The sequence below is a fragment of the Ixodes scapularis genome, unplaced genomic scaffold (genome assembly GCF_016920785.2).
Source record: "Ixodes scapularis isolate PalLabHiFi unplaced genomic scaffold, ASM1692078v2 PGA_scaffold3__209_contigs__length_174095766, whole genome shotgun sequence".
In the NCBI taxonomy this organism is placed as follows: Eukaryota; Metazoa; Arthropoda; class Arachnida; order Ixodida; family Ixodidae; genus Ixodes; species Ixodes scapularis.
The window spans coordinates 9,813,893-9,828,933 of NW_024609868.1; the positions used below are offsets into that span (position 1 = coordinate 9,813,893).

A 15,041-nucleotide genomic window follows, 5' to 3' on the forward strand; every position below is an offset into this window, starting at 1 on the left:
AACTGTGGCTGCTGGGTATATGTTATAGTCTGTTGCAACTCAAGAAGGTAGGGCGAGGGTAAGACGGGCCGGGGAGGAGGAAGCAGATGGAAGGCTAAAGAGAAGAGGTTTCCCCCTCTCTTCTCCAGCGTTCCGTCAGCTTCCTACTCCCAGTCCCGTCTTACCCTCGCCCTACCTTTTTGTCTTGCAATGAACTATAGGCAGCCATTTTCTAAACACCTGTGTTCATTATTTGTGATAATTGTGTGTATATACTTTGACACACGGGAGTGACACCTGTAAATTGTTACAAGTGTGTACCTCACACTTTGCTGATATTAAGCATTTTTTTCTGGTCATGCTTCTTCTCCAATTCAAAATTACATTCAGCTTGCAATGTTCATATTGACATTGTGAGAACACATCACTTGAGCAGTTTTTGTAATGAAAATATTTGTCGAGTATTACGACAGCTTCATTCGATGGGACCATTGCCAGTAATTTTTCTCACTCATGTCTTCACGTTTCATTTGAACGCAATCTACTTGCAGGCTGTCACCGGCCCCCAGCTGCAATTTTATGACTTGGTTGTGAGCTGGTTCGGGTCGGTACACGAGAGCCGGATTTTTGACAACTCCCGTGTGCGGGTGCTGTAGGAGGAACGCCGGGTACCAGGGACGCTGCTTGGGGACATGGGCTACGCCTGCTTCCTTTTCCTGATGATACCCCCTGGCAGATACCGGTCCAGCCAACACACCACGAGGCAGGCAAGTAAATCCTACAAGTGCCTGAGCAAATGTAGGGCTATGTGTGGAGACAAGGAAAACATTATATACAAATGTAGGACAGTAGTAACACTACTGAACTTGTGCGCTAGTTGCGATGGTTCAATAATATACGAGAAAAATAAGTAAGATACTGGGTGTTGCAACATTAGTTCCGCAAATATCTACCCTTATTGAGGATTATAGTCACTGACACGGTCAGAACTGCAGGGAGTCTTTCTGCCCTGCCTCCAGAGCACGTTCAATGCCTTCTGGCATGCTTTGGCTGCACATGCACGCACGTGGTGCACGACATGCCAAAGTGTTACCGAATGTATGATGCTAATGCTGGAGGCGGGAGAAGCGAAGCTTCTCCTGTTTGTCGCTGTCTGCGGCTAGTGCGTTGTTGTAAAAGGTGCCGAAGCATTTTGAAATCGAGCTACTAGAGAGAAAGATATGAAGAGGATCTACAGGCAATATTATAATTTAAGTAGCCAATCATGATATTTCCTCACACGATCAGGTACCAGAAAGCCCACATCGAAACGAGAAACTCTGTGGAAAGGGCTTTTGGCACCTGGAAGCGGCGCTTCCCCTGCCTTGACATGAGGCTGCAACACAAGCCACGGTGGGCCGTGCAGATTATCACAGCCTGCACTGCACTCCACAACCTGGCCTGCCTGAGGAATAACCCACAGCCTCCACCTCCCCCAGCTCCGCCAGTTGTGCCTAAAGCACGCAGACCCAGGAGGAGGGCCACGCGGCCAGTCCACCTGCCACCCGCGAACATTGTGGAGGACTCCCTCAAAGGCATACAGACACGGGAGCGACTAATCGAAAGAAGCTTCAAGGAGAAGCTTCTTTCGAAGTAGAAGCTCCCTTCTGCGGTGACTCATCGAGCTTTGCCTTAAAGAGGCGGTGGAACAATATTCAGTTAAAATGTTTTTCACTTTACACAAGCTTACTGGCACCCGAGGAACCCAAGTATACTTGAATGCAATGCCGCTGACCGAGAAACATTTTTTGTTGCAGTGTAACTTCACAGATAAAAGCAAGCGTTTTCTTTCAATCGCTCCTTCACAAAACTCTAGAAAAGCTCAGGGGTCGCATTGTCGGTGTAGTCCCCCCTCCCAGTGACAATATTTGAGTGCGGCTCACAGATTGGACCCTATAGTATTGCGTGAGCACTTGATTAGGTCACGTGGTAAAAGCTTGACAATCATTCAGGTAGTGGCTCGTGTCCAAGTGCTGCAACGACGACAATATCCAAACCAACAATGTTTGCAATTCGGCGCGTCTCCTGTACTGTGATTTACATTGGTGGCATATAATCGTCTCCAGATCACTTGGCCACTTTTTCTGGCTGCAAGTTAAAGGGAGAAACGCTGCAATTTATTTAATATTTTTCTTCGGCGTTTTTTATTGCACGGGTTTAAAAACACAACCATGTTTCATAGCTCATGAACTTTGCGGATTTGTTTTAAGCAGTGTCTGCACGAAGTACGAAAATCGTTCCATCGCCCCTTTAAAGCTTTTGTCGTGAAAGTGGCTTTTCTTTATTGTATTGGAGTAAATAACACGGCGTCCAATGAAACTGTCCTATAAGCATCATTTAGAGGTATGTTTATATGTATATGAGTATTTTGTTGTGTATTTCGCAAATGCCTTTACTGTTTTCTTTATTCCTGTTTATTCACCAATAAAATGTGAAAATATTGCAAAACCCTTTGCTGTAGTGACTGTGCAATGGCTTTTTACTAGTCCAAATGATAATAATAGATGATAGGTAGGAGCCAATATGTAATCGTGCATTTTCTCGAAGCATGCCTAACATGAAACAAGCTGAAATCGCACCCTATCCCTTTCCGGATATAACCCCAGCTTTCAACTTCTATGAAATAAATTAGATTCCTTCAAAAGTCGAGGCGTTGGCACTGCTTTTTTTTTATTTTTCGCCTCCCTGTTGAAGCTCCCTGAGCTTCCACACTGTGGCTTTCACTGAGCAACTTTTAAATTCGTTTGCTCCACCTGGAGCCGCACGCGGTGCCCTGCCACCTTCATTAGGTGCTCCTCCTCAAGGAGTTTAATACGGATGGCAGACTCTGCCCTCAGCAGAGAACTTCGTACATCATTCTCTGCTGAGACAGTCTGCTCTAGAAGTACCATCCTCCCTCTGGGCGGCCTGGCTTCATCGTAAGTAGCCGTCACCCTGTCGCTGCTGCAGCTTGAAGCAGCTGCATGAGCAGGTACGGTCTGCTCGGTGGGGGATCCGGGGCTGCTCCTGTAGCTGCTGCGGCACTGGCACTTGCCTCTGGCTCTGTGACGTCCATAGAGGGGCTGCCAGGTTGATAGTGGTCTCCTGTCACAATATGGGTAAACCCATATCTGGATCACAAGTCGTTAGCACAAGGTACAACGTTTATAAATTGCACGGCATGAAATGAGCTGTATCCCAATTAAACTGCGACAACTCGAACTGCAAGTCACGTTGCCCCTGGTTGTACTGTTACGACTGCTGCACTCGGGCGACGTCTAGATTTTTTCGGGCCTCTCGAAGTTTTTCAGAGAAGCTAGCTGTAATCGCGTTTCGCATTCCCGGAGTCTTATCTTTTCCGCTTTGCAGTGTTCGAAAACGAAATCCCCTCTAAGTGAGATAGCGGCCCCAGAATCTAAAAGTGCGGCAAAAGGAAAACCAAGCAAAGATATTGTCATGCACGGCTCAATGATGATAGGCTCGGGCTGGATTCGACATTCCGATGGAATCTGTGTCGCGGCCTCACTGCTCTCTGGGACTGTAACTGCTTTCAGCCAGTGGCTGTCTGGTTTCAGCGTCGGCGGTCATGGTAGTTTCCCTGGTTGTTCTGGTTCCAGCCCCTTGCCGCCGTCTCCTGCCACCTCTTGTTTGTAGTGTCCAGAAGTCTTGGACACTGGTTTCGTTGGTGGCCAAGCTGCTCGCACTCGTAGCAGCAGTCCGACAACAGTTGCCTGCTTAGGTCACCCGTACCGAGGTGCCCGCCTCCAGTGATCGGGTAAAGAACCACTATGGGAGGGCCTCTACCAGGCTTGCAATTAGCTGTTGTGGGGAAGGCTTGTTCCGTTGCGGCGGGGGTCAATGCTGCATGGCTGCGGGATTTAGACCGCAGTGTGCCAGTTTTTCCCAGCACTTGCAGGAGCACACTGATGAAGATGGTTCGCTTGGGTAGTGATCTCCGTTGGGCCCCAACTTGCGATAGGGCACGGCCAACGACCTCCCACCTGTTGTGGTGACCCCCGGCCCTGCTGTGACCTCCAGGGACCTCTCGATGAGAGTCAGTCGAACATCCGCTTATCCCGCATGGGAGAACGCCATGCATGTCACGCCAACTCTCCCGGTTGATGTGGTGGGGAAGAGAGGTCTCGTTCGGACAGTCCACTTGCGTGGAGGCCTCGGGGCATGCTGGTTTGAGTGCGTTCTTAGCTGATGGCGGCGGCACGTAGTTCCGCTCAGCACGAAGAGCTTCCTCGATGAAGCAGGCGCCCCGGGCTAGCTCTTCAAGGGTCTCAAAGATACGGTTGATGAGGGTTGGTTTTGGGTTTTTTTTAGCGCAGCAGCATCGGGGCCATAGTGCGCCATGAGGGAGGCGTGGTATCTTGGGTGACGCTGTCTTCTGATCCGAGCTACTCTGTCCGACTCCGGTGTATTCGAGTCCGTCCTCTTCAAGAGCTCTTGCATGACCCGAACGTACCGGTCCTGACTTTCGTCCAAGTGCTGCGTCCTTGCCTTGAGCTCTCGGAGAATCTGCGTTGCGTAGCTCGCAGGCAGGAACTCTTCTCGAAGCCTCGTCTGGAAGTCCTCCAGGCTCGTGAACGGGGCCTGCAACCCCAACCAGCTTCTCGCTGGCTTGCAACGCCAGCGGGACAATGCGGTCCATGATGAAGGCTTTCAAGGCACCGGAGGCAAGGTGGTACGTCTGCAACTCGCCCAGGAAGTCTGCCGCAGACTTAACGTCGTCGTACCCCATGTAGACTGGTACAGTCAAGTGTGGTCGGGGCTCTTGCGGTGGGGTATCCTGCTGGCCAGGCGTGAGGGCCATGCGCTGCATCACGAAGTTGCACATCTCCGTGACCTTTTGAGCAGGTTCATTTGTGCCGCTGCGGCCACTGGAGCTTCCTTCTCCCGTGTGAGCATGGCTGCAAGCACAAAAAAAAAAAAGAAACGCCCCCCCAGAAACCAACACAAGCGTGCAAAACTAATGCCGCAGTCACGAAACGAACGGTCAAAAACACACCAATACAACAAACGCGGACGTGACCGCAGGAAACACAGGGAGTGGGAAAAAGGCTTTCCGAAAGAAGAAACGAAGCCCCGTGAAATTCGTGCGAGTGGGTAGCATACCACGCTTGGGCGCCATTGTGGTCGGTTAATTTGTGCAACATTACCACAAAGCTATAGAATAGATTCTGTGTGATGTGACGCCGTGGCGTCACATCACGTCACATGGTCATGTGACCTCGCAGGGTCAAGTTGAACTCTTGGTGAGTCGGTACTTTATATACACACGATTTTAAGACGTAGTTTTAGCCAAAGAATTATCGCAAGAAAGAGTTTTGTAAACGTAGAAAGAAAGGGAAAATAACGCTCCTCTTTAGTGCAAAAAAAAAAGATAACAGCGGTTTTTTTCTTTTTTTTTTTTTTCGCTTGCGTTTTTTGAGTAGCCCAATATCCCTCAAAAGATACAAATTATATACTTGAATTAGGGGGAAAAAAACTAATTAACGAGGAGCTTTTCCCGTCTGCCAAGCCCTGATTTCGAACGCTATCGACAGGTATCGGCATCGACGGCCAGCTGCCGCAGCTGCGCCATTCCTTGGCTCCCTGTCCCTTTACAATGAACCTAAGCGGAAGCTACGAGCTCCCGGAGCCAATCCAGAGCTCGAAGTGTGTCGCGTGACTTTGCGGTCCGCGCGTCACTAATCTCATCCGGATGGGCACGTGACACACTCCGGTAGCACGCGGCGTCTGTCGCGGTCAATCAAAAGGGGAAGCGCGGAGTACAGTTTGCTGCTTCGTAGCCTATACAGTATGCGCATAATTTTGGCTGGTATAATTGTGACTGACGGGCCCCAGCTGCTGGTGTTGCTTTCTCGTTTTACTTGCACTGGCCGGCAGCATCTCAGGGTGAGAGTGCGCTGCTGCGCGCGAGGACTTTAACGGTATCGTATATTCTTGGAAAAAGTAAACTTTTTTGATCCGCCTTTTAATATGGACCTCATTTGGCTTTTACGATGGTGTATTCGTAAATTCGAAATTATATTTTGGTTAGAAATTTTCAAAGCATAAAGAAGGTTCGCACTCATTACATATGTAAATCAAGGTAGGTTGTCCTAGGTGTAACGTGCAAAGCATCGTATATTCACAATTAAAGACGCTTGTTTCAACTAAATGTAACTTTACCGAATAGTTAAATGTATACTTCTATTCAACTCCCAAGTCCTAGTAATAAAGGTGCGGCTTCTTTTCACCTCAAAGTGGTGAATATTAGAATAGCTATTACCCCTGTCAGACGGCGTTCTAGAGCTCCTTTTCACCACGACCGGCTTTATAGGGGCGACCAGGTCACCCGAGGCAGCGCGAGCGAGCCGAATATGCTTTTGCTTATTTAGTACTTTCTCTATAGTTCCCTGAACCGCCGCCGTGTTTTCTGGCGCTGTAGCTTAACACATTAGCAGACGCTTTCGCGTATGTATCTGTGTTTGTCCGCTCCACGACCGGCGACGTTTTGAGGATAATCGGCTGTATTTTAGGAACTTTTCTCATCGTTATTGCGATTGCACTTTCGGTAAAGCGCCACAAGCTGATCTAGATCGCCATTCTTCTCTGGTCAAAAGATAACAAACTTCCCCTAAACTGAAACCCAATGCATTGGGTTTATTTTAGGTGCACATCACTGCCTCGCGCCCACCTTCGACCTTTCCAACACTTTTCCTGAACCGAGTGAAGATCCCAAAAACAACGCATGTCCACCTCTCAGGTGTCATCATCAACCAGCATTTCGATTTCCTTCGCAATGTCTAAAGCGTCGTGACTGGGGAAAGGTGACTCCTTGGCTTCGTTCTTCGGTCCACAAGGAGAGCCGGTCCCGATGTGCCCAGATTGCTGTTCACAGCACTGGTGTTGCCCATCCTGGAGTTTTGCTGCTCGGTGTGGGATTCGGCAACCAGGCAACTTGTTGCCTCCATCGAGTCAATGCAACGCTGCGCTTCCTACCTTATTATGGGGCACCAACTTGGCCCCCGAACACCATGCTATCGAGCACTGCACCTCCTCCGTTCAGTCGGCAGGGACCCGCCTCAACATCAACGTCAAGTCGCGACCACGCGGCTCCTCGCCACTTTTCTGCTACCGGACTCCTCGCTTCCTTTTGCCTCCTCCCTGCACCGTGCTGGCACTGGTGGACTGCAGCCCCTTCTAATCCGTACGCTTCGTCACTAGAACTCCTTCGCACCCCGTGCAGTGCAACTTCGGAGCCCTCCATGCCAGTCACCAGTTCAGTACCAATCGGCAGCGTCTCACTTTGAACATACACCAACAGCGTCACGGCCCACCTGCGGAGCGTCTAGCTCGAGTTTTTATGGGAGTCGGCTCCAGCAGGCGGACTGGGTGCACCATCCTGTACACTCCCTATACTGTTGCTTAGCTCACAATACTAACTGTTCTGCTCCAGACAATTATAATATAGCGACTCGTTTTAACCTATTCGATACACACTATGTGCTAGCATTAGCGTCTGCCTATTAAATGCGACAGTAATCATCTGAAACCAACGTCATTTCCACGCGCTCCCATTGCCTTCCATAGCGGCCGCCGCGCTTTTGGTGTTGAGCGAGGGCGGCGCCTAGCAGAACACTCGGTCCCTCCAATCCGTTCACGTGATATTTCTTGGCCTGTGAGCAAGTCGCCTCTATAAAGCCGGTCGCGCTTTTCACAAAGCTTCGTTATAAAAGCAGTCAGTAAGCTCGCGATGTTGAGTGCGCACGTGCCCTACGGCGTGCGCTGGTTCGCCGATTTCATAAAGGAGCTTGTTCTAAAGGCCTTTAAAATGCCCGTCTGGCAGAGGTATTGCCTTCGTTGCATTGAAAGATGTGCACGTTTCAAACGCATATAACAGTTTCTTTCTCCGACAACCAAATCTCACAAGAACTACAAGTCCACGCATGAATATTATGCACTTTTTATTTCTTGATGTGACTTTGAGTAAAAAAAAAATTACTTTTCATGCCCTCTTTTTTTTTCTTTTTTTCAATTCTCGGGGGCATTAAAAAAAACTGGTAATGAATCTTGAATATTCGAAACGATTTGAGATAAGAACTGCATACATTTAGGGACAAGTAATGGAAACATTATTTCAATCTAACAATTTTATTTTAGATCAATTACACTATATATATATATATATATTTATACATATATATATATATATATATATATGGTGTTTTTTTTTTCCTTTCAGGTTTGTTTTAAAAACACCGTGAAGCTACGCTTATGCGGTTTGTGTAGGTGAGTTATACGGCCAAGGGAACACAGTATAATGAGATAGTCGCAATTATCAGTCGGCTTATTAAGTAAAATTTGTTAATTAACTTTTTTATTAGTGTAAAGAGATATATAGTTCCAATTAAAAAATTGCTGAGCACTATCGAAAACCACTAAATCAACTCTTATTAGAAAGTTATAACGCCAGGGCAGCATTTTACGGCATTCTGTAAAAACGCTCTATTGGGACGCGTTTCTATACTTCGTTTCAGCTTCTGTCCGAGCGCGTTCGATGTTATGAGCGGAAGGGCCAATCAAACAGCGCAAAAAGCGAAACGTCATGGCGTGCTCTCTGCAGTTGATAGGACCAGGTGGTATTCGCCGTGTCTCTGTGCGCGCTCCTCTGCCGGCTAGTCCTATCAGGAGCAGAGAGCACGCCATGACGCTGCGCTTTTTGCGCTGTTTGATTGGCCCTTCGGCTCATAACATCGGCCGCGCTCGGACCGAAGCTGAAACAAAGTATAGAATTCGGTTTCTTATCGGAGCGCACATTTGCGGCCGCGGTCCTGCTCCCCGGTGGTCGCGGCGCGAAGGCACCTCCTCGCCTCCCTCGTAGAATGGAGGGAAGTAGGGCGCACACGTGTGTTGCGCGTCTCAGCCACTGGGGAGCAGGACCTCGGGCGCGTAGATGCGCTCCGATAAGAAACCGCATTCTAGAAACGCGTCAAAATGGAGCGTTTTTAAAGAACGCCATAAAATCCTGCCCCGGCATTATAACCTTCTAAAATGGGTTGATTTAGTGGTTTTCGATGGTGCTCAGTAAGTTTCTAATTGGAACTATGTATCTCTTTACACTAATTAAAGAGTTAATTAACAAATTTAATTAATTAGCCGACTGATAGTTGCGACTATCTCCCTATGCTATATCCCCCTGGCGTATGACTCTCTTGCACAATCCGCATAAGTAGCGTTCACGGCTTTTTTTAAACAAACTTGAAAGAATAAAAAAACACCCTATATATATATATATATATATATATATATATATATATATATTTATATATATATATATATTCTTTTATTTCACCTGGTTGTTGGTATACACCTTAGGGTATACTTCGACACTTCCCATACCCTATACCTATAACACAAACAGAAACAATCCAAAAGAATCTTAGTTAAAAAAAAAGTTACATAGAATTTCTTTGGTGAATTGGCAGCGATTCAAAAGCGCACCATTACTGCACCATATGCGAGCGAGCGCTTGAACGCGTAGCAAGATACCATTACAAAAAAAAAAAAAAAAAGAACGCCTCGAAACCGCTTTTAATCAATCAATGAAATTCCCCGTGAGACGTTTCACTGCCACTCGATTCTTCTGGTTGCCGCTCCGCTAAAAACAACATGTCAATATTTTTTTTTCTCGAGGAAAACGAGTGTTCTTAGAGTGGCCGCAGTGAGGTGGTATTGAGCCTGGTGGTGTTTTTGCGCTAGCTGGCGGCGAACGAGCGGGAGCGCCGCATCGCTATCGCCATCGACAACTTGAGAAACGTGGCGAGCCCCAAGCACATTATAATCGATAATCGCGACTGTCTACCATTTATCCTTTTGTCTTTTATACATTCTTTTACTCGCTCCATATCGTAATGCATTGCTGATTTAAAAAAAAAAGAAGATATTATTTAGCATATTGTATTTGTCAACTACGTGGCTGGGGACGAGGGTGAACCAAAAGGGTGCATAGCCGTGTCTTGCCTCCACTGCGATAACGAGGTGGCAGTCATCAAGCTGCCGTGAATCTGTAAACATAAGAGATTCAATACAACAAACACGATGGAAAAAGAAAGTATTTAATGTGATGACTGATCGACATTTAGGGCTGAAATAACAACGAGAATCTTTGTGTAGAGTATACGTAAGAGCGTCCACCAATGCAAGCCCCGTGCAAACTCTTTTTCTCCTTTTTTTTTCTTTGTTTTCCCTCGTTTTCGGTCACACAATTATTTCCCAGAACAACCCGTCTATCACGAATGAGCCAGCGCACAAACTAGTTACACGTAAACTGCGCCAGCGTGCTTTCCGTGAATTGAGTCGGGACATCTTTGTGTCGTACCATTCGCGTATACCTTCGGGCATTTGTGTCACATTTCTTCGCCCAAGTCTTCTTAATTGGTTTCCGCTGCACGCCGCGCCGAGCCTCCCTCCGTTTCGGGCATCCGTTGTTTGTTTGCAGGTAACCGGGGGCCGGAAGTGGGCCATCGAGTCAAACATAATTGGGAAAAGCAAATTTTGAAAAGCTCGGCGCGCGGGGTCCTTCCGGCAGAAACGTCGAGGTCCCTTCTCGTAGAGCTTTGCTGAGTTGACAAAACGTTGATGTTGGTGCAGTTCGCTGATGCAGCGAAAAACATGGCGTCGCCGCTTCAAGGCCTCTTTCACGGACGTTGCGCTTGTTTATTATTATTTTCCGCGGTTTCTTTGTCGGTGCACAACTGCTTTACGAAAGGCACTTTTTTCTCGGTGCATACGCCGAAATAAAACTCGAATCGAATGAATAGATGGTACAGTGTTGTTTTTTTTTTTTTCGTCAATATATATTTCAATTTTTTTGTTGTTTAACAAAGAAAATATTTTATGTGATTTGGCTAATACATATAGCAGAACTCGTACGACTTAAATAAATCATATATACTTTTCTTATGTCACATTATACGTTGTTGCAAGTTTATTGAGCAGAATCATATACTTTTCCTTTTACTAGGAATTGTTACCCAAAGATTCGAAAGCTCCAGCTTGAGGGTTCGTTTGAGTGTTTTGCCTACCGAAGTGTGTCGAAAATTGAATCACGTGAGGTGGTGACGTTATCGAAAAGCAAAATAATTCCCAAATTAAGCGGCTGTCTTTAGAAACCAGAAAATCAATATTTTACCCCAATTAAACTTTAAAAATGAGACCGTGAGTCTTTTTTTTTTTATCCGGAGAACATTTGAGCAGTTAATTTTTGCGATATGTGAAGTGAAAATGACAAAATCCTGAACTGTTCTGAGATGTAAACTAAGCCCACAAAGAAAAACAGATAACGATGTTTCGCGTATTCATGTCACATACTCACTGTCCTTGCAGACTTGCCTTCGTACGGTTAAAACAATGTTAGGAATGCGTTTTCGCCCGCATAGACGCCTGGACATTTTGGAAACTTTTGAAAATCGACCGAGGAACATCAAATATCAACAAAAGTGACATACATACATTTTATTTACTCAGTGGGGCTAATAAAGACGGATATGTTTGCGGGCACATCAAAGCCAGCGAGGGGCTTGAAGGATGACGCCCTAAAAAAATTAGAAAGGTCCGCTTAAATACTAAAGACATTACCTCAAAATGAGAACTCAAAGATAATAAAACTCTCCCCACCCCGCTTCCCCGCCCCAACCCCCTTCCCCGCCCCCCCCCCCCCTCCCCCTTTCCCGATTGTATCACAAAGCGCTAATTACAAAAAAAAATTGTTTGATATTTTTATATTTAATAACTAAAATAAATAAATATGTATTTATTTATTAAAAAAATAATTATTTCAAATGTTTATTTAATAAATAAATCATTTAAAAAATGTATATAATGTATAAAGTTTAAATTTATCAATTTGATTTAAATCATCATAGTAAGACAATTGAGATTTAAATCGCGATTTAAATCAACTTGATCTTTATTTTCCAGCCTGCAAAATACCTCGAAATTCCCATGTCACGTGAATAGAAGCAAAAACATTTTTTTTTTTTTTAACTTTTATACCCACGGAAATGTATTGCCACAACACCCTAAGGTTCATGTTTGAATCACAGTGTGTTTATCGATTATAGAAGAACGGGTGATCAATTCAAAAGTGAATATTATTTTTTGCACTACTTAGTCACCCACGCCACTGGTCTTCCACCTTTGTACCGCACCCAGTGAAGATCATACAGACAGTCGCAAAACTTCACGTACCATAACAAGTTGAAAAGAAAAAAAAAACTCGCGCAATGTGCCGAGACATGCAATTAAATGCACTACAAAAAAAATTAAATATTATAATGGCTATCCATAAAACTGTAAGATCCTTATTTAGTTCTGGAATGAGATTGTTGTTTAGAGTCGCTACTCGGGAAACAATTTTACCTGCAGTCGATAGCGCGCATTAAAAACGGTCGAAACATATTAAAATAATTTATAAAGAGAAAAACAATTAAGGCATTATATTTGAACACGATATCTCAACATTATTCGGTTTGAACACAGCATATGAGGTCATGACCTCACTACTCTCGCAGAGCGAAAAATCCAACACTTCACAATCCAACTGTAAGTATAAAGACATTTCTTGTCTACCAAGAAATTTGCTCATGAGCCACAAACACGATGTCGTCGATAATATTCCCTTGCGACAAAAATTTGGCCGTATCTGTTGGCAAAATTTAATATCGGTAACTGCTTTATAAAGGAGAAAAAAAAAACGAGCTAAACTTAGACGCAATTTCTGCGCCCAAGATGTCTTCAAAGGTGCTTCGATTTCTCCTTTCGAAACGCTCAATTCAAAAGCGAGGAACAGCTCGCGATAGAATGACACTGCGTTTATATTTTTTATATGTGTCTAAACCCTTTCCATTGCAATAGATAAAAAAGAAATCTGAACAAACAACAGAAAGTAAATCGAAAGAACCAACATATCTTTACATGCTATACACGCAAGACAAACAAACAAAAAAGCCACCAAAAGCGTGCGCAATCTGCCCGATTTATTTGTTCCTGGTTGAACTCGGTATAGTAGAGAGAGAGAAACAAACATACATACATAATAAATTCTGCATTTTTTCCGTCGTTTGCGTCGGAACCGAGGGCATTACGTTTCGGGGAGACTTCGCAAACGATTTCTCGTTGCCTGTTGCTTTTTTTTTTTTTTTCGTTTCATCTTATTTTATTTTTTTTTTCTTTTGCCGTCATCGTTGTCTCGTTAAAATTGAATGCTCACTCCTTCCTGCCACGGCTGAAAAATGGTAGCTGTAAGCATCAATCTATAAGTCAATAGCCCAATAAATAAGGAAGCAACCTTTGGAATGCAGGGGTGTAAGGGGGCTCTAGTCTGTTACAACCTATAAGGACCGATTTTGCCCGCGGAACAGACAACTCTCTGCGCAATGCCGAATGCACCGAGTGGCATTAGGCATTACTTCAAGCGCTAGTGTTGTGTTTTCTTTTTTTTTTAAGGGGACAGGGGCGGGGGGGGGGGGGGGGCGGGGCAATTTGAAGAACAAGAACACTGACAAAAAATGAAAGCCGTTTACAACTCCCTGTAACGCCTGATTAGAGCGCAGCTCTTGAGGAGGAGTAGTGAAGGGTAGTGAGGGGGGGGGGTGATGTGACCTTGGGGGTGGGGGGGGGGGTCACGTGGGGGGTCACGTGACCTGGGGGTTGTCACGTGACCTCAGGGGGTCATGTGACCCCCCGGAGAAATGTTTCCGCTAGATTTAGCGGGGAATTTTTCCGCTAGATTTAGCGGAGAAATTTTCTGCTAAATCTCGCGGAGGAAATTTTTCCGCTAAATCTAGTGGGAAAACTTTTCCGCTAGGTTTAGCGGAGAAATTTATCCGCTAGATTTAGCGCGGAAATTTTTCCGCTAGATTTAGCGGGAAAGGTTTTCCGCTAGATTTAGCGGGGAAATTTTTCTGCTAGATCTAACGGGGAAATATTTCTGCTAGATTTAGCGGGGAAATTTTTCCGCTAGATTTAGCTTTTTCCGCTAAACCTAGCGGGGGAAATTGTTCCGCTAGATTGAGTGGGGAAATGTTTCTGCTAGATTTAGCGGGGAATTTCTTCCTCTAGATTTAGCGGGGAAATTTTTCCACTAGATCTACCGGGGAAATTTTTCGCTAGATTTAGCGGGGAAATTTTACCGCTAAATTTAGCGGTAAAATTTACCCATAATGCACCGCGAGGTTCAGCCGACGGCGACGCCGACGCCGACGCCGCTCAAGCCGGAAACGGGCGCCTAAGAGCTGCGCTCTAAAAAAACTTGGGGGAGGCTTAAAGGGAAGCCACGGAGCTTCTTGAAAAAAAATGAGTTAGAAGTGAATTCTAGTGTATTTTTACCTCGTGAACCCGAATACCAAAACCATTTGCCGCGCAAGTATTTTTAAACGCGAGAAAAACGCGAAAGATAGTCGCTGTACGTGACGTCATCGACGGATCTTTTGGCTTGCCAAGGCTACGGAGGCGGTGCTTCAGCCCTATTTTCAAATTGCTCTTATGGCTCTCCGGCGCGTCGCATTGAAATATAATTGTGATATCTGCTGTTCTAAAGGCCAAATGAACGCAATTCAAGCGTTTTTTCTCAAATGTAGAAGTGCCCCATCTTCCCTTTAAGCTTCGCCTTTAAAGGGATACTTCAACGAAATTTGAAATAATCCCGTCGTGTTCAAAAATCGGTTGAATATGATCCACAATATCCGTAAATGACAATCGCACGTTTGTATTTTGATCCTGGTGGCTGTATTTTTCGTTATAAACGGCCCACTCTGGCAAGCGCTCGGAGAAGGCCCAGCTTAGAGCACGTGACATCCAATGCAATCGTGACGTAGGTCGTCTCAAGACGAGCAAAGCTACGGCGAGGCTGACGTCGAGAGGATGGCCTAGTCGTTCCAGCCACCGAAGCGGCTGCTTTTGTATGAATTTTGAGTGACGGGTTAATCTTCTATAATCTTCTAGGGGGACAATAGCGACTTCTGCGACACACAAAAGGGATTCTCGGGAAG

At 45.6% G+C, this 15,041-nt stretch overlaps 1 protein-coding gene across 1 annotated transcript in view; it reads left to right on the top strand.

Annotated features, from left to right (window-relative positions):
* The first annotated feature begins 671 nt into the window (after positions 1-671).
* LOC8029920 (opsin, ultraviolet-sensitive) overlaps positions 672-15,041 on the top strand; it is a 58,221-nt gene continuing 43,851 nt past the window's right edge. Inside the window, exon 1 of the mRNA XM_042292545.1 lies at positions 672-889. Within this exon, the coding sequence (XP_042148479.1) occupies positions 672-889 (218 nt within the window). The remainder of the gene's footprint in view (positions 890-15,041) is intronic.